General features: G+C 42.0%; 1 protein-coding gene across 1 annotated transcript in view; it reads right to left on the bottom strand.

The window, feature by feature from the left end:
• Window positions 1-5,202: 5,202 nt before the first annotated feature.
• The window catches only part of ELOVL4 (ELOVL fatty acid elongase 4), a 61,393-nt gene continuing 42,939 nt past the window's right edge, over window positions 5,203-23,656 (bottom strand). The window contains exons 4-6 of the mRNA XM_075340173.1: window positions 22,222-22,393; window positions 18,135-18,262; window positions 5,203-13,852 (exon numbers count right to left, since the gene is read on the bottom strand). Coding sequence (XP_075196288.1) covers window positions 13,475-13,852; window positions 18,135-18,262; window positions 22,222-22,393 — 678 coding nt within the window. The 3' untranslated portion in view covers window positions 5,203-13,474. The remainder of the gene's footprint in view (window positions 13,853-18,134; window positions 18,263-22,221; window positions 22,394-23,656) is intronic.

Below are 23,656 nucleotides of genomic sequence, written 5' to 3'. Positions count from 1 at the left end.
TAATGAGCGGGGGGGCGGAGCCGCGTGTGGTAATGTGTGGGGGGCTTAGCTGCGTGTCGTAATGTGCAAGGGGCGGAGCCCCGTGTGCAAGGGACGGAGCCCCGTGTGTAATGTGCGGGGGGAGGAGCTGCGTGTGTAACGTGCGGGGGTACGAAGACGCGTGTGGTAATGTGGGGGGAGGGTGGAGCCGTGTGTGTAATGTGCGGAAAGGCGGAGCCGCGTGTGTAATATGCGGGGGTTGGAGCCGCGTGTGGTAATGTGCGTGGGGCGGAGCTGCATGTGGTAATGTGTGGAGGGGGGTGGAGCCGCGTGTGATAATGTGCGTGGGGCGGAATTAGCGAGTAAGCACGAGTAATCACATTTTATTGATACCATATTTTTTCTCTTCACCTTTGGATAACTGTTATGGAACATTTTTTGCTCGTTTATTATAACAAATGTTCACTTTTTGGTATATACTGTATACAGTTAGTTCCAGAAATATTTGGACAGTGACACAAGTTTTGTTATTTTAGCTGTTTACAAAAACATGTTCAGAAATACAATTATATATATAATATGGGCTGAAAGTGCACACTCCCAGCTGCAATATGAGAGTTTTCACATCCAAATCGGAGAAAGGGTTTAGGAATCATAGCTCTGTAATGCATAGCCTCCTCTTTTTCAAGGGACCAAAAGTAATTGGAAAAGGGACTCTAAGGGCTGCAATTAACTCTGAAGGTGTCTCCCTCGTTAACCTGTAATCAATGAAGTAGTTAAAAGGTCTGGGGTTGATTACAGGTGTGTGGTTTTGCATTTGGAAGCTGTTGCTGTGACCAGACAACATGCGGTCTAAGGAACTCTCAATTGAGGTGAAGCAGAAAATCCTGAGGCTGAAAAAAAAAGAAAAAATCCATCAGAGAGATAGCAGACATGCTTGGAGTAGCAAAATCAACAGTCGGGTACATTCTGAGAAAAAAGGAATTGACTGGTGAGCTTGGGAACTCACAAAGGCCTGGGCGTCCACGGATGACAACAGTGGTGGATGATCGCCGCTTACTTTCTTTGGTGAAGAAGAACCCGTTCACAACATCAACTGAAGTCCAGAACACTCTCAGTGAAGTAGGTGTATCTGTCTCTAAGTCAACAGTAAAGAGAAGACTCCATAAAAGTAAATACAAAGGGTTCACATCTAGATGCAAACCATTCATCAATTCCAAAAATAGACAGGCCAGAGTTAAATTTGCTGAAAAACACCTCATGAAGCCAGCTCAGTTCTGGAAAAGTATTCTATGGACAGATGAGACAAAGATCAACCTGTACCAGAATGATGGGAAGAAAAAAGTTTGGAGAAGAAAGGGAACGGCACATGATCCAAGGCACACCACATCCTCTGTAAAACATGGTGGAGGCAACGTGATGGCATGGGCATGCATGGCTTTCAATGGCACTGGGTCACTTGTGTTTATTGATGACATAACAGCAGACAAGAGTAGCCAGATGAATTCTGAAGTGTATATACTTTCAGCCCAGATTCAGCCAAATGCCGCAAAGCTGATCGGACGGCGCTTCATAGTACAGATGGACAATGACCCCAAGCATACAGCCAAAGCTACCCAGGAGTTCGAGTGCAAAAAAGTGGAACATTCTGCAATGGCCAAGTCAATCACCAGATCTTAACCCAATTGAGCATGCATTTCACTTGCTCAAATCCAGACTTAAGACGGAAAGACCCACAAACAAGCAAGACCTGAAGGCTGCGGCTGTAAAGGCCTGGCAAAGCATTAAGAAGGAGAAAACTCAGCGTTTGGTGATGTCCATGGGTTCCAGACTTAAGGCAGTGATTGCCTCCAAAGGATTCTCAACAAAATATTGAAAATAAAAATATTTTGTTTGGGTTTGGTTTATTTGTCCAATTACTTTTGACCTCCTAAAATGTGGAGTGTTTGTAAAGAAATGTGTACAATTCCTACAATTTCTATCAGATATTTTTGTTCAAACCTTCAAATTAAACGTTACAATCTGCACTTGAATTCTGTTGTAGAGGTTTCATTTCAAATCCAATGTGGTGGCATGCAGAGCCCAACTCGCGAAAATTGTGTCACTGTCCAAATATTTCTGGACTTAACTGTATATACATATATACTGTATATATACACAGTATATACACTGTGTAATATATATATATATATATATATATATATATATATACACACATACATACACACACACACAAGGTGGCCATAAAATAGCCTGAGGTGTTTGGAGCCGTGTGCAGACTGACCCAGTGGACAGAATTGGCTGAAAATTGGTATGTATGCTATTTATGGCATGGGGAAACAGAAGGCATCTTAAAAAAAAAATGTTATACCAAAACTTCCCACCAAGTGAAAAAATGGCGCTGTACAGTGAGCACGCCTTGCAACTCAGTCTGCAAGATGCCTGTCTCTTTGCCGGATCGTGCGGTTGTTTTATGAGAATACCAGGAATGCTACAGCTGCACTGAGAGCCTTTTGTCGTTTGAAAGACCTTCACACACAGCGGTCCAATGGCTGTCAGTTCACTGAGACAGATGATGACGCGAACAGGGTTACTGAGTGTTCAGCCAGGACGCAGGCGATGACCAGTAAGCAGAGAGGTTGTGGAGGACATTGTGCCCTGTTCCACGACGGCAGTGGCAAACAAACTTGCCGGGAACAGCAGTGCACGCAGTGAATCCAGGCAATTGGGGCTCCCGTGGAAAGTTCCCGTTGCAATTGGGGCAGTGTGGAAAGTTCTCTTTTTCAAGATGCATTCCATTTCCCCATGCCTTGAATAGCATACAAACCAATCTGTCCACTGGGTCAGTCTGCACACGGCTCCAAACACCTTAGGTTATTTTATGGTTACCTTGTATGTATATAACATTTTTGATGGTAAAAAAAATTCATGCTTTATTATTTTTTGTTTACATTTTATCCCATTCTTGTAATAGTTTTACAATTAGAACCATATAGTAATTTTAGCCAACACACACACAAGCAATGTCCCATCCTGGTTCCCTATTGTGCCATTCTACACACACACACCCACACCAAAACATTCTTCTCACTTGTCCTCCATTCCCTCCGGGTCCTCCTCCCTGCTTCTTGTGGCACACAGGCACAAGCCGCCCTTGACGATAGCGGCCACTGTCACTGCTTCATCTAAAACTCAGATGAACATAGTGCCGCCTCAGCGCAGACTAAAGCTTTCTCTGCATTATTCCAATGTCAGCCGCCGGCCAATCAGATGCAAGCAGGTGACGTCATACGCATCAGCCGCTCGCCTCCGATTAAATGGCAACCGCTGACCAAATAGTGCAGAGAGCTTGACGCAGTGCCGGTAAAACATTTACCTGAAATAAAGCAGTGACGGCTGCGGCCCCTGCACTGGCGGTGATTGCCAAGGGGAGGGGGGGGAGGAGTACGTGCCTGAGGAGCGTTATGTTTAGTGTTTGAGACCTCTGATCTAGGCTGTAAGATGATTGCAAACACCCTGAAACTGAGCTGTAGCATGGTGGCCAAGACCATACAGCAGATTAACAAGACAGGTTTCACTTAGAACAGGCCTTGCCATGGTCGACCACAGTAGCTGAGTGTATGTGCTCAGTGTCTAACCCAGAGGTTGTCTTTTCAAAATTAGATATATGAGTGTTGCCAGCATTGCTGCAGAGGTTAAAGGGGTGATCAGCCTTGTCAGTGCTCAAATTACAAACTGCACCAGTGATTCCAGACAACCCTATTAAGAATCTGTGGGGCATCCCAAAAAGAACATGGAAGCGCGCAAGGTCTCTAACATCCAACAGCTCTGTGATGTCATCATGGAGTGGAAGAGGATTCCAGTAGCAACTTGTGAAGCTCTAATGAACTCCATGTTCACGATGGTGATGGCAGTGCTTGAAAATAATGGTGGCCACAATAAATATTGAGAAGTTGGGCAAAATTTGGCCATTTTCTCTTAGCGGTGTACTCACTTTTGTTACCAGTGGTTTTGACAATGGCTGTGTGTGAAGTTATAGCACACCAAATATACACTGTTATACAAGCTGTACACTGACTACATTACATTGTATCAAAGTGTCATATCCTCAGTTTTGTCCCTTTAAAAAGTATAATAAAATACTTAACTAGCAATCAGTATGTACTTTGATGTTGGCAAATACACCTGTTGGGTGAGGGGAAGCTGCAGAATTCTGCACATATGTAACGGCAAATACAGTTATGCATGGCACCCACTGGGTACAAATCATGCCACGTCCACTTAAGTGACAGCCAATGTTTGGAACTAATAGGGTATCTCTTCACTAATATGGCATATGAATCACAGAATGGTAGAGTTGGAAGGGACCTCAAAGGCCATAGGGTCCAACCCCCTGCAAGTGCAGGTTTGTTTTCCTAAATCATCCCAGCTATATGTTTATCCAGCTTCCGCTTGAAGATTTTCATTGATGGAGCGCTCACCACCTCCCGTGGTAGCCTGTTCCACTCTCAGACTGCCTTCACTATCAGAAGGTTTTTCCTAATGGCTTGTCTGAATCACCTTCCTTTTAGTTTCATCCCATTGCTTCTTGTACTTCCTTGTGCTAATGAGAATAAGGTAGTTACCTCTGCACTGTGACTACCTTTCAGATATTTGTAGACCGCTATTAAGTCTCCTCTCAGCCTTCTCTTTTGCAAACTAAAAATTCCTAGTTCTTTTAGCTGGTCTTTATATGACATGATTTGCAGTCCTTCTACCATGTTGGTTGCTCTTTGCTGGACTTGCTCCAATATATCGATGTCTTTCTTGAATTGGGGCGCCCAGAACTGTACACAGTATTCCAGGTGTGCTCTGACCAGGGCAGAGTAAAGAAGAATAATGACCTCTCGCTATAAATTCAATGCTTGTCTTGATACATCCCAGAATTTTCTTTGCTTTTTTAGCTGCAGCTCCACACTGTTGGCTTATCACTGGAACTACTGAGGTAGTCATTTTGACTACTTTGCACCATGTATTTCTATATAGGTGTCACGAGTCCAGTAGTTCTAGTGTTAATCTGTGATCTACTATTATGCCCAACAGGGACAGTCTTAAATTGACTATTTTAATCTTTTTTTTTTCCAAGTAAAACTCTTAAATAAATGATGCAAGGTTTAGGAAGATGTAATATATTGTTAATTATAAGTAACAAAACACTGCAATAATGTTTTCAAAAGAGGAAAATTAATACACAGCATTATACATTTTATTGAAATAACTTTTTTTTCAGTTTACATCAGTAATCTTGACATGATTGTTTCTCTTCTCGTAAGAAAATAGACCAGTGTGGCTCAAGCCCTGATTAGTCTAAGACTAGGTCTACACTTAATATTGCTGCGATGTCTTCAGATGCAGTCACACAGCAGTACTGCATAGGACTTCTAGAAAACAGTATTTGGACATATTTCCCCTCGGTAACTTTTAGTATGTTTCTACATACTGGGGATCTGTTATATATTAATACTAGCATAGAAACACAGCTTATTAAAAGTGTAGAGTCCACTATGATACATTGCATTAAGCCCATGCTTATTCCTGTAACCCCATGCATGCCATATGGGCTGAAACGTTATCATCACATTCAAAAATGATATGTATGGACAGACATTTTTCAGATAAAAAGTACACAGCGTTAGATACAGACAATCAAAATCCCCTGAATGGTTTTGAAAAATAAATAACACATTTAAATGTACAACACATTTCCCTTTCCTAGTCTGCCACACGCGAACACGTTAATACACAAGCCCAATATAAATTAAAAATCCATACATCTTCCACCATATTTACCAGATTTCATGACCCTGTGCTTATAAGTTCCGACACAAAAAGAAAAGGAAATAAACAATGTACTTTGTTATGATACGGCCATCTCACGTCTTGCAGTTTACATCCATCTGTGTCCATAAGTCGGCATACATACCGTCTTACCCAGGCGCATTAGGTCTCACCCGCTACAAATATTTGTTACATCTTATCTAACAGTAATAATACTCTAAAAGCACCAAATAAATGTTAATATTGCACTAAATCATACATTAGATTTCTATCGGCTATTCTAAAATTTTCCAATTTGGAAAACACAAACAAAAGACAAAACAGTAAAGACATTAAAGACAAGTGATATTTTTCACGAAGCATAATTACTGAATCCAGCAGACAATATGTAAAAGGTCGCTCGGTAGAGATGGAGTTTTGTTACCAGGAGCGCATTAAGATGCATTAAGGAGGACCTGTGCAACTCAAAAGGGCTCATTATTGTATCCACTTTATTTGATAATTTTTCAAGAACATTACTTTTTTTTGCAGTCTCTAAAAAGGGGCAGTTCCCACAACATTGTCTGTGGGCATTACACTGTACTGTGATCCTGCAGAATTACTCAGAGTCACAGAGCAGTGTGGTACAACGTCAACTGGCGAGAACAGACCTGTACACACAGGTTGGTGATTGGTTAACGCACAGATACATGTAGCGGTGCCCGATCAATGACTGGTGCACATATACAGATGTAGGAGTGCCGGGTCAGGGACTAGTGCACACATACATGTAGCAGTGCTTGATCAATGACTGGTGCACACATACAGATGTAGGCGTGCCGGGTCGGGGACTATTTTGTACTCATACATGTAGCAGTGCTGGGTCAGGGACTGATGCACACATACATGTAGCAGTGCTGGGTCAATGACTGGTGCACACATACATGTAGCAGTGCTCAATCAATGACTGGTGCACACATACATGTAGCAGTGCTTGATCAATGACTGGTGCACACATACAGATGTAGGCGTGCCGGGTCGGGGACTATTTTGTACTCATACATGTAGCAGTGCTGGGTCAGGGACTGATGCACACATACATGTAGCAGTGCTGGGTCAATGACTGGTGCACACATACATGTAGCAGTGCTCAATCAATGACTGGTGCACACATACATGTAGCAGTGCTTGATCAATGACTGGTGCACACATACAGATGTAGGCGTGTCGGGTCGGGGACTATTTTGTACTCATACATGTAGCAGTGCTGGGTCAGGGACTAATGCACACATACATGTAGCAGTGCTGGGTCAATGACTGGTGCACACATACATGTAGCAGTGCTCAATCAATGACTGGTGCACACATACATGTAGCAGTGCTCAATCAATGACTGGTGCATACATACAGATATAGGAGTGCTGGGTCGGGGACTAGTGTACTCATACATGTAGCAGTGCTTAGTCAGGGACTGGTGCACACATACATGTAGCAGTGCCCGATCAATAACTGGTGCACACATACATGTAGCAGTGCTGGGTCAGGGACTGGTGCACACATACATGTAGCGCCAGGTCACTGACTGGCACACGGATAAATGCAGCAAATTTGTGTTGGTTACTGACCCTGACTGATGCACAATACAGATGTAGAAGTTTTGGGTTGGTAGCTGACACACACGTATGTACTTGCTAACGAAAATGGTTGAAACCGCCCCATTGGTACAGAATGCAAAATCTGCTTTAATATTTAACATAAAAAGCACAATATCTCTGCAATTGTAGGTCGAATGATCAGGACAAAAAGTAAAATTTAATGAATACAAAAATAAGCAGTTTCGAGTTGATGAGAGGTCCTCTCTAAAGGGTTATTCTCATCTTCGTAAATGGATATTGTCAGATAGTACTTGTACATACAAATAATTTTGCAATTTACTCCTTATTAAAATTTTCAGCCGTTCTTGAGATAAACTTTCTTTTTCTCTACAGCACATGCTCAGTCCTTAAAAATGCTTTGTTATTGAGCTTGTAAGCCGTTTTGAAGGTGGTCGGTTTCCTAGTAACGCTTTCTTTTGTTGACCGTGCTAGCTAAAGAATAGCTGAAGCAATGAATTCGAAAGTACTTGTTTTTTCAGGAAGTGTCTAACAATATCCATCTATGAAGATGGGAATAACCCTTTAAAAAGAGGTATTTTGGTCTTGGGCATTTATGGAATACATTGATTATGCCCACTCCTGTACGGGCTCTTAATTCTTATAATAAAATGTGTATGTCATGTGTCTGTACAGCCTATCGTACAGAATGGCATGGAGGACAGCAATACCATGTTAGCGCATGCAGAGAGAACAGAGCATTGGTCTCCAGATCGACACCCATCATTCATCAGAACCATGAAGCACTTTAATACAATGTTAATAAATTCATCTGGGAAGTATGGTTCTTACATCACATAAGACAATAGATATACATGAAATGTAGGCAGAGTCGTATCAAAGCGATTTGCACAGACTGGGCCAGATAATCTGATCAAACTCGAACGTAGATTACGAAGATTTCACAAAAAAGGAGAGCAAAAAAAGGGGCGACAAACTGCCACGTATACAATCTGTGAACGGAGATTTGGAAACACCTTCACGTCAGTAATGAAAGAATGGGAAGAATTACATAGCTTGTGGTACGTCAACAGACAGGCAAAAATAAACAGTTTTGCACTAGTTGGTGTACAATTATAGAAAAAGGTGTAATAGTTTTGTATTAAAATGTAAATACAAAAGCTAGACTAAAAAAGTGGTGTTACACGACCGTCAGCCTGGGGCAGATTACTGTCATCACCAAAGCTCAAAGTAACGGGCGCTGTAAGAGCACGCCAGCGACGCAGCGTATCGAAACCAGGTAATAGGATAGTGGTTATTAGGCACCGGCCAAATCCAAATATTGAGATTAAATCTCAACTCCGCTTCAGCTCAGAAAATTCACAGCTTTCAGTGGAATTAACAAAAACGTATAGTGGGCTTTAGGGACCAAAAGCTTTCCCTCCAGGGTTTTCATTCTCTAGGGCACATTCTAAGTGTTGCTTTGATACAGTCATCTACCTAGACAGGTTACAGGCAGTACAAGTCTGGATTGGCTTCAAGAAATACTAGCAAGTGTTCTTTTCTGGTGAATACGGAACCGCCATGTTTCTAGGTCAAACTCATTGTTGCCTAGAATACTTCTGTAGCCAGAGTATTAAAATTGTCACAAATGATTAAAAGTTAAAAGACACATTACTAAGTCACCAATTTGTGACCAATTACACATTTTAGTAGCTTTTTTTGAATGGAAGATGTTGTCAGCCCCGTTAACCAGTATAAGGGGAATTATTTGCTTACATTGCCTGCCCCCGCTTGTACTTGTCGATTGTGGAGTGTAAGGGTATGTGCACATGATAAGTACTTGTAGCAGACATTTCTGTATCTCTTGACAGAAAAAACACTGCATAAAATAGACATTTTTGGTGTAGATTTTCCCCACTCATTAGTATAAGTGAAATCTGCAGCAAAAATGTTGAAAATCCGTTAGGAAAACAAGCAACGTGTGCATGAGACTTCGGGATTCTAAAATTTACTTTGCTGGGACTATGAAATTCATAAGGTTTTCTGATAAATCTGCGCAAAAAATACAAGTGACAAAACCGCAACTTGTATACAGGCCCTAAAGCAAAAGACAAAGGCTAATAGCCCAGCTGCCTAAATTTCCATCCACTCATAGATTCTAATTCCATTACATTCTTTTGTAATCTGATAGCGGTGATAACACCAGATTAAAATGGTCCAAAACCATGGTTGATAGCAGGATTGGGAAACCATTCGATATGTATGAAAGCCTCCCAACTCTCCCTCAAAACATTAAGTAGAGGAGAGAAGGAATTTTAAAAGGAATGGCCACTCTCAGGGGTGTCTGGCAGCAGCATCTTCTCTCTCCCCATTGAAAACAAATCAATTGTCAGCTGAGCGCTCATGTGTATGGGAGAGTTCAGTGAGAGCTGTGTGCCTAATGAACTGTCTAACAGCTACCTCAGCTATTTGGGGTTTTCCACTTTTAGGAAAGTGGAAATCAACAGCTCTACAAAAAAATAGCAGGTCCAGATCGGATTACCGTGTTTAGCTGCAGTAGTGACATCACATCAAGAGTGTACACCACCGCTGTAGCACTAAGCTCAACGGCTAAGCTGAGGTAGAGGTGGAAAAACTATTGAAAGGTTTTAAATATTTACAGTATCCTTTTGAAGAAAATTAAAAAAGAAATGTACTGTATTTTGCGGACTATAAAACAAACTTATTTCCCCAAAATGTTTTGAGTAAAATAGGAGGGGGTGCATCTTATAGTCCAGATATACCAGGCTGTGGCTGTGGGGGGCAGGGGCGGTACAGCGAGTCACAGGACACAGGAGCTGGCGCTAGGGCAAACATGTGCCCGCTAATAAAAAAAAAAAGAAACAATATATATATATATATATTCACTGCTCCTCACCCATAATCCTGCCCACCTCTAGGCACTGAAGCCTGCACCGTTAGGTGGACGGCATTATGGGTGTGGGGAACAGTTAATATTCATTCTCTTCAATAGTGGGCACACATGGTCACACGTCCGCAGGCTTCCTGCAGTGGCTGCGCGGTCACGTGTCCACTATTAAATGGAATAAATATTCACTGAAGTGAATATTGGGGCATTTCACTTGACATTTAACTGGGGGCAAATGGCATTGATGTCATGTGTTGCGCATCTTACACTCTGAAGTCAGTTGTCGGCATCAGAAAACGACACCATGCACCAGGAGAGCGGAGGGATGATAAGTATAATAGGTTTTTTTTATGTGTGCAGCGTGATGTGCAACTTATTTACCAGAATGGGGGTCGATATACCAGAATTGGGGCAAGATGGGAATCATATATACCAGGATGAGGGCCATATACACTGGAGATCAAAATTAGAGAACACCACACAATTTCCTAAATGTTAAGGTCATTGTGTAGTCCTGTGTGATTATATCCTAACATGAGTAAACTAGCAGTATTTTAAGCTTATTTCATAAATTGAATTTATTCAAAAGCACATAATAAAAAATGTAAATGAGATAAATGAAAAGGAACACTGATCAAAATTAGAGAACACTTTCAGATATCTGCAAGTTACTGGTGTTAATCTGGCACCTGGTGCTAATTTCCTTAATTATCTGACAAACCCTATGTAACTGGCAGGCTAACTTTCCAGTTTGCACTGACTTTGCAAAAATAGTGTGCCGTTCTAAAGTTACTGAAACCCTCCAGCAGCAGGTTGCCCATATGAGGACCAAAATGGGTGGCACTATATGCCATAACAAGAGCAGTTGGTCGTCCCAAGTCTGTGACTTCGAGAATATAGCATCTTTACAACACCACAAACTCTTTCAAGTCCCCTAAGAAGGCTGGTCGCCCTCGAAAGACAAATACAAGAGAGGATAAGATAATGCGGAGACTCTCCATGGGTAATAGTTTCAACACTAGAGCTGGAATTGCTTGGCAGTTCAGCATGGAACACAGTAAGGATCTGTCTCATCAAAAAGTGTCACGACATTTACGAGCATTTGGACTGAAAGCCCACTCTGTAGTGAACAAACCTATCATTAGCAGAGAAAATCAAAAGGGTGGACTCACCTTTGGTGAGAAACATGTTGTGTGGACAGAGGAGAAGAGGTCCCCAGTTCATTTTAGTGAAGAAAGCAAGTTTAATTTATTTGGATATGATGGGAAACATTATGCTTGTTGACAAACTGGGGAAAGACTGAACCCAAAGTGTGTTAAGAAGTCAGTGAAAGGTGGTGGAAGGAAGAGTCATGGTTTGGGGAATGTTTTCTGCATCAGGAGTTGGACCTTTCACATAGCTACATTGCAGAGTGGATGCAAGTGTGTATCAGAACCTTCTTCAACAACATGTGGTTCCTTACTTGCGTTCATCACTCAGCCAGCAATTTTTATGCAGGACAATGCTCCCTGTCACACAGCAAAAAGGGTAAAGGGTAAAGCAGTTCCCTGTAACAGAAAACATTGAAACAATGAAATGGACAGCCCAGAGTCCCTATCTAAACCCAATAGAAAACCTCTGGAAAATCCTTGGTGACAAAGTTATGGCCATGAAACCCAAAATAGTCAAAGAACTGTGGGAGAGACTGGAAGAAGAGTGGACCAAAATCACACCAGAGCAGTGTGACAGACTAGTGATGTCCTGTGGACACAGATGTGCTGAAGTCATTCAAAGCAAAGGCCTGTACACTTCCTACTGATTGGTGACTGTGGTTACCTTCAGAAAATTTACTTATCTTTCTCTGTGCTACAATCAATGCGGTTGTCTAAATATGATCATCACGTTTTGGGCAAAATAAACGTTTAATGTTGATAAACTTTGTATCTTTTGTAAAACACTATTATAGCGGTATGGTGTACCCCTTACAAAAAACCTTCAAATGTTGATCAATGTAGATTACATTATTTCAGAAAAAAGCAATTGCTCATACACTGTTCTCTAATTTTGATCTCCAGTGTATACCAGGATGGGGATCATATATACCAGGATGGAACAAGGATGGGGAACACATTCCATTATGGAGGACATATAAACCAGGATGGGGGCACATATACCTGGAAGGGGCCCAGGATGGGGGACATTCGTAAATAATTGGGGGACATTACCCCATAACTGTGTCAGTAGTAGATCTCACCCATAACAGTGTGGCATGACCACATTTTTTGCTCCCATTTTTTTCTCCAGCTTTCCTCCTTTAAAACCTAGGTGTGTCTTATAGTCCGCAGATTACGGTATATTTATATTTTATCCATCATAAAATTGATACATCACTGGTGCATCCAAACTACCAAGACCCAAGCAGTGGGGAGGAGGGCACATATCTGCTGGTATTTTCGTTATCATAAAATGTTTGGGGCCAGAGGAAAATGCCTTGAAAAAGTAATTTAGTCACTCAAGAAATACATGGGAAGGTGGGTAGTGGTTATGTTTTAAAAGTCAAGAAATTATGTGCTGGAGTCTCCTATATATCTTAAACGTTTAGGCATAAATTGCCTATTTTTTTACACGTGATGCTGGGTATTGGCTGAGTAAATTCATGTAAATTCCAAACCATTTTGGATTAAAAGATATAGAACTTAGAAAAAGGAGATTTAAATGAAACCGGTGTGTGGCCTTCCTAGCATCTGCTCCAGATAGCTGCACCCTTGTGGGTTTTTTGTATTCTCGGAGCAATTAACCATAATAACATTCTCACAGCTAAACACTGAGAATGCGCCATAATATTTTGACATGCTTAACGGCAAGAATAGAATGATCCCTTGGTTTATTTCTCTTGCAGCGATTTCTGCCTCCTCCTTAATCATCTGAATTACTGGTTATAGGATCCTCTTTGCTGCTACAACATATTATTCACCAGGAACTCCCTCGCTGTGCACAAGCCAACAGAGGCTGTCATTCCTCCCTCCAGAGAAACCGTAAAAATAGAGCCGTGCTGGCTTGTTCACTGCAGGCTAGAAAGAATAAATTAGGGACAGATCAAGCGCCGCTATATATAAAGGGAATACATGAACCTAAACGGCTTTTTAGGGCTGGGTCAACTGTATACTAAACGGGGACCGAGCCCTCAGGTCATCAGAAAGGATAAGGCGTGGGGTAGTCACTCTCGTTTTGCTTTTCCCTTCCTTCTTTTCCTTCCATGCTCTACTCCAGCTTTGTGGTTCTCATGCTTGTTCAGTGCACCATTAGTAATGGCTCCTCCATTCACCACTGACTTGGCATTCACCATAGGCTTCCCATTTCCCACAGACTTTCCGTTCACCATAGACCTTCCATTTACAGCAGACTTTCCATGTTGGACATGCTTCCCACTTCGTGCTGATCCTTTTGGAGTTTTGTATGTCCGATAGTAGAAATTTGCAAATAGAAAGATGAAGGTGATGGCATAAACAATGAGTGCCCAATGCATCCATTTTGGAAAGGGACAATCAATGTAAAGAGACAGGGCAGTGTGACCAATAGTGACATGGAATTGAACCTAGAAGCCAAAACCAAAAACACATGAGACAGGTGACATTGATAATGCAGTGCTAGCCCACGTGGACACGCTGAGTATTTGGTGAGGAGTGAGTAAGACATACAGAAGTAATGCCCGTGTTTGTATTATACTTTTCCTCTGAATCTTAAACTCCTGGTTTGGCTTAGAAATATTGAGGTAAAGAAAACTCACCAAATACTCAACGTGTGCACATGGCCTTAGAGGTTAGGAAGTGAAAATTCAATAGTACTTATATAGCAGTCATAGTCCTGAATTGCTCTGAGTTGTAATATTTCTACAAAACGTATTAGGCGAAAAGGTAGAGAAAACTGCACATTCCTTTTTATTGGAGTTAGTGAGCTGGCTGCGACGGTGCTCTCTTCTGGTTTTGGCGTAGACACCGATACAGACTGCTGGTTGAGTGCGGACGTGTGAATGAGGCCTTATAGTGATTTTTGAGTGGTGCAATGTTTTGTTATATACCTGTGCATCACAATGAATTATAATATCAAAAAGTTAATTTCAGTAATTCAGTACAAAATGGAAATGCATATATTATATAGAGTCATTACAAACAGAGTGATCTATTTCAAGTGTTTATTTCTGTTAATGATTATGGCTTACAGCCACTAAAAACCCAAAAGTCATTATCTCAGAAAATTAGATTATATAAAACTGAAAAAATGATTTTAGATTCAGAAATGTTGGCCTACTGAAAAGTCTGTACAGTAAATGCACTCAATACTTGGTCGGGGCTCCTTTTGCATGAATTACTGTATCAATGCAGCGTGGCATGGAGGCGATCAGCCTGTGGCACTGCTGAGGTGTTTTGGAAACCCAGGTTGCTTTGATAGCAGCCTTCAGCCTGTCTGCATTGTTGGGCCTGGTGTCTCATCTTCCTCTTGACAATACCCCATAGATTCTCTATGGGGTTTAGGTCAGGCGAATTTGCTGATCAATCAAACACAGTGATACTGTGGTTATTAAACCAGGTATTGGTAATTTTGGCTGTGTGGACAGGTGCCAAGTCCTGCTGGAAAATGAAAAGCTTGTGGGCAGAGGGAAGCATGAAGTGCTCTAAAATTTCCTGGTAGACGGCTGCATTGACTTTGGTCTTGCTATAACACAGTGGACTTACACCAGCAGATGACATGGCTTCCCAAACCATCACTGATTGCAGAAACGTCACATTAAACCTCAAGCTGCTTGGATTGTGGCCTCTCCACTCTTCCGCCAGACTCTGGTACCTTGATTTCCAAATGAAATGCAAAGTTTACTTTCATCTGAAAATAACACCTTGGACCACTGAGCAACAGTCCAGTTCTTTTTCTCCTTGGCCCAGGTAAGATGCTTCTAGCGTTATCTATTGGTCATGAGTGGCTTGACACAAGGAATGAGACAGTTGTAGCCCATGTCCTGGATACGTCTGTGTATGGTGGCTCTTGAAGCACTGACTCCAGCAGCAGTCCACTCCTTGTGAAACGCCCCCAAATTTTTGAATGACCTTTTCTTAACAATCCTACCAAGGCTGCGGTTAAGCCAGTTGCTTATGCACCTTTTTCTACCACACATTTTCCTTCCACTCAACTTTCCATTAATATGCTTGAATACTGCACTCCGTGAGCAGCCAGCTTCTTTAGCAATGACCTTTTGAGCTTACCCTCCTTGTGGAGTGTGTCAATGACTGCCTTCTGGACATCTGTCAAGTCAGCAGTCCTTCCCATGATTGTGTAGCCTACTGAACCAAATTAAGGGACCATTTTAAATTCTTAGGAAGCCTTTGCAGGTATTTTGTGGTAATTATTCTAATTTTCTGAGATAATGACTTTTGGGTGTACATTGGCTGTAAGCCATAATCATCAACATTAACAGAAATAAACACATTAAATAAATCACGCTGTGTGCAATGACGCTATATAATATATGTGCTTCCCTTTTTGTATTGAATTACTGAAATAAATTAACTTTTTGATGATATTCTAATTTATTGAGAAGCACCTGTATGTGCTTTCAATTGTTATGGTTTACTTGTTGTGGATAGAGTGCTAAGGGATTTAAGTTGTTTCTAGTTTTATTTTTTTAATATTCACTATGACTTAAGGGTGGCTACATGCCAGAAATGCATCAGAAGTGGTCTATGGAATATATGTAATATGATATATTTTTTATTTATTTTTTTTTTTTTAAATCAAGACAGAATAAAATTTGTATGTTTTTATATCAGGAATTGGGACGTGCAGTTTTCTCTACCTTCTCCACTAATACAGTTGATGGTCTGCAACTTTAAATGGCACTGCCAAATCCTGAAACCAGTTTCTTTCAATATCAACAGGATTATAAAAGTGTGAAGTCCTGATTTTTCAAGGTTTTTTTTCCATGTTCTTATATAGTTATTCGACAATAGTACTAAACATATGTGACATATCAATTGTCTTCTGCCTTAAAGGGAATCTGTCACCAGGTTTTTGCTACTTCATCTGAGAGCAGCATGTTGTAGGCAGAGAGATTCTAAAAATAACCACGCTGATCACTGTGTGTAGCCGTTCTGATTTTATCTCAGAATTGAGTATAGCAGAGCTGGGAGCCGTCCCTGCCCACACTAGTCTCTCCATAGAGATTGTGCATTGACTGTGAGGTGTCAGGCAAGGAGTCAAACCAATGTTAATCACAGAGCAATAAACCCTTTAGTATGAGTAAACAATAGCTCACACACAGATAAGAGAAACAGATATTTTGTACCTTTTTAACCCTCGCAGCATGCGGTCCTCAGCTTACATTGCAAAATCCTGATGACAGATTCCCCATAAAAGGGGTTATCACTAGTGATGAGCAAGCACTACCATGCACAGGTACTCATTAAAAACAGTTGGATGCTCAGACGGTCGCAACTCGAGTACCAGAGTGTAAGGCCGGGGCCACACAGGGGACTAGTGCGATTCTCGCATGACACTCGGCTCACGCTGGCAGCACAGCAGAGCCGAGTGTCATGCGAGTGTCCCTGCAACGGAGGTTCGACTGTGTGAGCGGACCTCAGCTGCAGGGGGCGGGCCGGCTCTGTGGAGGGGAGGGAGCGATTTTTCTCTCACCCCATACACTTGAACGGGTGCAAGAGAAAGAGTTTCGCATTACAATCGCAGCATGCTGCGATTGTTTTCTCCGTCCGATTAGGGCTGAGAAAATAAATCGCTCATGTGCGATGACACACAGGCTAATATTGGTCCGAGTGGAATGCGATGTTTTATCGCACTCCACTCACAACGTTTTTCTCGCCGTGTGTCTTAGGCCTTACAGAAGTCGTTATGAGTACTGAGTAACTGAGCATGGTAGTGCTCGCTCATGGCTAGTTATAACATGAAGAACATTTATCACCAAATGATATATGATAAATGTATGATCATTGGTGATCATGCATTCATTCTACCACTCCAATCGCAAGGTGGACATGGACTATCGTTCTCGGGATAGGTGGGCTCCCAGTGATAATACATTTACACTATGAAAATTGACAACAAATTCTATTAGTTCTCATGCATATTTTAATCGACATGATCCATGTTCACCTGAACAGTGTTAACTCTTTTTGCACATAAGAGATCAAGATGACATCCATCATTTTCCTTAGCGGTCACTGTAGTGTGAAAGTAACTTTAATAGGGACAGCAGTATATCCTTCTGCCAACAGCATCGTATAATTACATTTAGTAAAGATGGTGCAAATCAATTCTCAGAATCTGGTCCAATGATCACGTTGGTAATTGGTGTTCACTGTACAGAAGCCACGAGAACCGTGTCTTAATCTGACGCTATTCCTTGTTCTTCTTTTGAAGAGCCACGTCACATATGCGTCATGGCACAATGATGAGATTGCATCAGGCTGACTAATAAAAAGATTAGTCGCAGATGGCGTCATGTAAGAGAAGGTTCCCAGGGCTCCAGTCTGGTTCCTGACCATTTAGTTCCACCATCACCAACATACAGCACTGTATATAGCACTGATGGAGCAGACTTTAGGTGAATGGTATGCCAAGCAAGAACACTTATTTGACAAGCTTCACTATTTGTTGGCTACTAGTAACTAATTTGCATTCCGGGGTAAAAATTTCCTTTTTTTACATTAGGCAGTTACCAATAATAAAAGATAGGGACATGGTAAAGTTAAAAACCTTTCCTATGAGTCAAAGACCATAGTTAAGAGATGGAAAAGCTATGGACAGGTCTCTTAACTGAGAATCCTTTTGTAGAAACTGAAATGAAAAAAAAATAATGTATATTTATATTTTACCAGTTGTAAAATTGTCAAGTATCGTTTCCACCAGAGGTACTTCTGGAGATGCGGACCACATGCAGCTAAACCATAATATAAGTACATCACAACATGGATCAAGGCGTTCATATGTGCACCAAAGAAGGCTGGAAAGTAAGAAGACACAAAAAGTATATCAGTGGTAACAAAGTCACGTCAAAGTACAATCCATCACACCAGTTACTACACAAGAATTACATTTACGGACCAGAAGTTGTGCAGATACCCAATTTGGCCCCGTGCCTCTGGTACCCTGAATAAAGACTCCATTAGCAGTCTTACTCAAATTTCTCCCTTGACAATGTAAAAGAACAGCATCACTAGATTGGTACCACCTGAACAGCTTAAAGGCTTGTGAGTTTGTGGTGGCAGCACCCAATCACTGTTTTATACACACACTAAGGGGTACTTTGCACACTACGACATCGCAGGTGCGATGTCGGTGGGGTCAAATTGAAAGTGACGCACATCCGGCATCGCAGGCGACATCGTAGTGTGTAAAGCCTAGATGATACGATTAACGAGTGCAAAAGCGTCGTAATCGTATCATCGGTGTAGTGTCGGCGTAATCCATAATTACGCTGACGCGATGGTCCGATGTTGTTCCTCGCTCCTGCGGCAGCACACATCGCTGTGTGTGAAGCCGCAGGAGCGAGGAACATCTCCTACCGGCGTCACCGCGGCTTCCGTAGGATATGCGGAAGGGAGAAGGTGGGCGGGATGTTTACATCCCGCTCATCTCCGCCCCTCCGCTCCTATTGGCCGCCTGCCGTGTGACGTCGCAGTGACGCCATACGACCCGCCCCCTTAATAAGGAGGCGAGTCGCCGGCCAGGGCGACTTCCCAGGACAGGTGAGTCCATGTGAAGCTGTCGTAGAGATAATGTTTGCTTCGGCAGCTATCACAAGGATATCGCAGCTGCGATGGGGGTGGGGACTATTGCGCTCGGCATCGCAGCATCGGCTTGCGATGTCGCAGCGTGCAAAGTACCCCTAAGGATGACTCTTACATCTGACAATCACAGTCACAGTACAGACTGACAGCAGGTCTCCTGACCAAAACTTAGCCTCAAAAGGTAGAGATAAGCGAACCCAAGGTTCGGTGTTTGCACCAAACACAGAGTTTACAAAAAAAAAAATAGAGTTCGGTAGCTTTCCGTATGCAAACCACTCACGTAAACATCACTGTGCTCGTGTACGCTCGGTGCTTGGCCCAGTGCGATCCACAAGCAGTGTTTGAATGGCTCTCAATGGGGGTAACAACAGCGGGATCAGATGTAGTGTGTACCAAAAAAAAAAAAAATGGAAAAATCCGTCCCACTTTCCCCCAGAAGTGATCTGTTTATGGCTGGCTGCATGTGGGCAGAGATCCAAACTGCCCAATTAGTGACTTCCATTGGGGTTTAGGTCAAATCTGGGTCCCAAATCGAACTTTATCTAAAGTCCGGCTGATCCAGCTAAACTGAACTTCCGTGGGTCCGCTCTTCCCTACATAGTAGTAGAGAGGAGTGAACCCTAAATTTGGTGTTCATACCAAAAACAAACCTGACAAAAAAACAAGTTCAGGTTCGAAGGTTGGGTGCTTTAAGTATTCAAACCACTCGTGCGAGCCTCGCTGTGCTCGGGTACGCTTGTGCTCAGCCTCGTGAGAAACGCTAGCAGTGTTTGATTGTCTCACACTGGGGGCAACAACAGCGTGATCGGATGTAGTGTGCACCAAACAAAAATAAAATAAAATAACATAAAAAATAAAATAAATGAAAATCCCCTGCCCACCTACCCTAGGAGTGTTCTGTTTATGGCTGGCTGCATGTGGGTGGTGACTAGAGCTGCCCAATTAGTGATTTCCATTGGGGTTCAGATCAAGTGCGGTCCCAAACTGAACTTTATCTAAAATCCGGCTGAACACACCGAACTGAACTTCCACGGGGTCCACTCATCTCTTCTTGTACCAGTTGCCTGCATTACGATGGCTGGGTATCAAAATGATGGGGGAGGGGAACCGCACACTGTTTTTTTTTATAAATTATTTAATTAAAAAAAAACAACGCATGCAGTCCATCTTATTTTGATACACAGCCAAGATAAACGCATGGCTGGGGGCTGCAGCCTATAGCCATAAGCTTTATCTATGCTGGTATCATATGGGGGGGACTCTACACCAATTTTTTAATTTATTTATTTTTACACCAATATAGACACACATACAGCGTCACTGATTGGTTGCAGTCAGACATGCTGTCATACAGGGTGGGGGGGGCTGTATGACTGCAACCAGAGACATGGGGACTGCCGATGTGCGGGGGAAGCATTGCATATGTAGGACGGATAATGAGCAGTCCCAGAAGTAGCGTTACAGCAGCGCAGAGATAAAGGATCTTTATCTAAGGATAAAGCGCTCGATCCAATCTCCCTGCCCCGTCTACCACCAATTTCAAGAGCCTTATTCAGGTCCCCATAGACTCATTTTGGGGACTGTCATCCAGCCAGATATCCAGGATCAATTCCAGGCCCGAACCGGGTTGTTTTTTTAAAAACCCAGTTGGACCCACCGATCCCGGGTATCTGTAAATCTGCCCATCACTAATGCTTACATTGATGTTTGCCTGGGATCAGCAGACAAAGAAAAGATTCAAAATGGTGGGGATATGACACGAACACAAACATTTTGAGATGTTCTGGCATAGAAAAAGCTTATGGATGCTTTATTTATACTGTCCCTCACATAAGAGAAACCTCAATTTCCCATAATATTGTATAATATTTAGAATAAACATTGCAAATAAAAAACACGTAAAATACATAATCAAACATAATAGAAGAAAATGCAAGTAAATTGCCGCAACCCAGTATAGCAGCCAGGTCAGTCATTTTTGTACGTTAGCCCTGAGAACCGCCACCTTCCTTACAGGATCTGCGGCTCTTTTTTATTATCTGACCTTGTGTGTCAAGCCGCAACAATAACATTGGGGCAGGCTGGCTAATCAAAAGAAAAGCCACAGATATCATGAGGTGGTTCTCTTGGACTCCCATTCAGTGGTTTACTGACCAGGCCAGAGGACTGGTGCTGCAATTAAATTTGCTCTGTCTTGAAAAATTAAACATGCCAAGTAAAACAAGAGAAAAGTAAAGAATACCTGTCAGCACAATATAGCAATGTCAAGCAAAGACATGGTCATAATGGAACTATTATACTAATTAAATTGATACCTTTGGTGAAGAAATCCACTTTGAAGTTTTCAGTGGGACTGTGCATAGGGTTTTCTCCTGCTCTCTGCCTGTCTCCTGTGTTTGAATGACAGGTCATTGATTTTTTTACCGAGCTGCTTCCCGTTTGAGATCTCTGCTCAATGAAATCTTCATAAAATTCAATTTGTGCATGTGCTGCCTGTAGTGCCATTTTATTGAAGACCAGCAGTGAAATCAAACTGCGCATGCGCCGCTCAAGCGCTGGCACAACGTTTTAAACAGGACGGTCACTTAAAAATCGGTGAGCTGTCATTAAAATCAGGGCTGTGAATTCGGTAAGCTAAATCTCCGACTCCTCAACTTCCCTGACTCTAATCTGTAGAGGGGGAGCTTCACTACTGAGCATGTACATAAAGCGCAGCACAGATTCATCTCAACTAAAAGCCTGGATCCTTAGATGAGGAGTACAACAGACATTTATAGGACATTTCATAACATTCCCAAACTCTTGTAAAAAAAAAATAATAGCACACAAGGCATTGAACCCAATTTATTATATATTTTAGGAGATGGAGAGGGTCCATTTTATATTGATTCCACCAAAATGGACAACGACTGACTCCGCGATTACAACTCCACGGCACTGACTAAAACACCGGAGGCAAGCGTGGAAAGCGGAGCAAAAGAAGTCCCAGTGTACCTTATGCTCTGAAATCTAATTCGCAGAAAACTCCAAATGCTGATTAAAGAAAAACAACAAAGTGGATTCCTTCACCAAAGAACTCAATGTAATCAGTATGACCGCCATTACAGCCACGTCTTTACATTACAAAATCCTGATGACAGGTTCTCTTTAAAGAGAATAAAATGATACTTACATTGCCCTCCAGCGACCCATTTGATTCCAATCCACCATAAGGTAAACATTGTGCAGTGATGATATACATGGAGAAAGCTGATTTGATTAAACTTTTTTCTCAGTATGAAAAACACTGTATCAAAGTATTCAACTCCCTTGGAGACATAATACCACCAAAGGGCAGACGCAACCTGAAAGAAAGGCAAGGAGGCCGAAGGTAAATGGAAGAAGGAGAAAAAAAGAGCAAGAAAACAGATGTGAACGCTACAGATACGCACTACTTACTAATACATGTTTCCAGAAATAACACTCCAGGACAGACAAATGTTCCTCTTGTAGAAAGTATAAATTTATAATCTAGGTTGAAGGTTTTCCTGCTGTCCAAAAGCAGATAAGGGATGTACATAGCGTCTTCTTTCTGGTACGTGTGGATATGTATAGAGTGGACTCTCTGGATATAACCACAGGCACGGATGTGGAAGCCCCATACACAAGTTTAGCATAAAGCAACTAATCTAATCTGTTCTCATGGCTTGCCTCTAGTATTGTGGAAATTGCAACAAATTTTGCAAGTTCCCTACCCTCTTTCCTGACATTTATGGAAATACTTAGACACAGTTATGTCAAGTAATCATTACAGCCAATAAGTTTCCGCTAACAGGCTGCAGCCCTCACACTTCTCATGGACATCTGAGTTTTGTTCAAAGGTAGGGTGAGCGCTGCAGCCCATCGGCAGCTGCTGACTGCCTAACTGTCATGCTAGTGGAACGGCGAGTATAAATGGTTTGATTTTCAAGGGGCCTATCTCATGTAATAAAAGGTGGTCCAGGTCATAGACAACCCATTAACCTTGCGTGGGGCGCATCACAGACGCTCCAGAGAAAGTCGCCTAGAATGTTTAGTTTTCTCAATTTCAGGGCTCTAAAAGTAGTTAGTGACCTTCCTAGGGATGTATTAAGATATTATATGAAATCATATGCAAAAAAACCCCTCATTTAATAACCATAAAAGTAATGAAACAAAAATACCCAAATTTCACCTCTTCTGCCAAATAACCTCCAGTTGTCAGGCCATAACTATTACTAAACATCACAATTAGATAAAAAAAACTCAATTGTAAAGTACTTCGATGCTACGGGAGTCAAGTTCACTCAGATTCAGACGTTAAAAGCTCAGAAGAAAGATTGGCAGAGAGAAAAGCAAGGCCTAGTGATCATATTTGCATGGGACATTTTTGGTATTCATAATTTTACACAATTTGAAAACCCTACTTATTTCTAGGAAATATCCACAAACTTTGCATTATTCATTCATAAAACGAGCAAAATAAAACAACTGTGATGAACCCCCCCCCCCCCCCGAAATTACAAGCCTGAGAGGACACAGAGGTCACACCTTCTCTCCACAATGACGGCGGTAAAACTGAGTGGGGGGGGGTTTCAAGCACCACCTAA

The sequence above is a fragment of the Anomaloglossus baeobatrachus genome, chromosome 3 (assembly GCF_048569485.1).
Source record: "Anomaloglossus baeobatrachus isolate aAnoBae1 chromosome 3, aAnoBae1.hap1, whole genome shotgun sequence".
NCBI classification, from domain to species: domain Eukaryota; kingdom Metazoa; phylum Chordata; class Amphibia; order Anura; family Aromobatidae; genus Anomaloglossus; species Anomaloglossus baeobatrachus.
The sequence above is the reverse complement of the archived record's forward strand: the minus strand, read 5'-3'. Positions and strand labels throughout refer to the sequence as shown.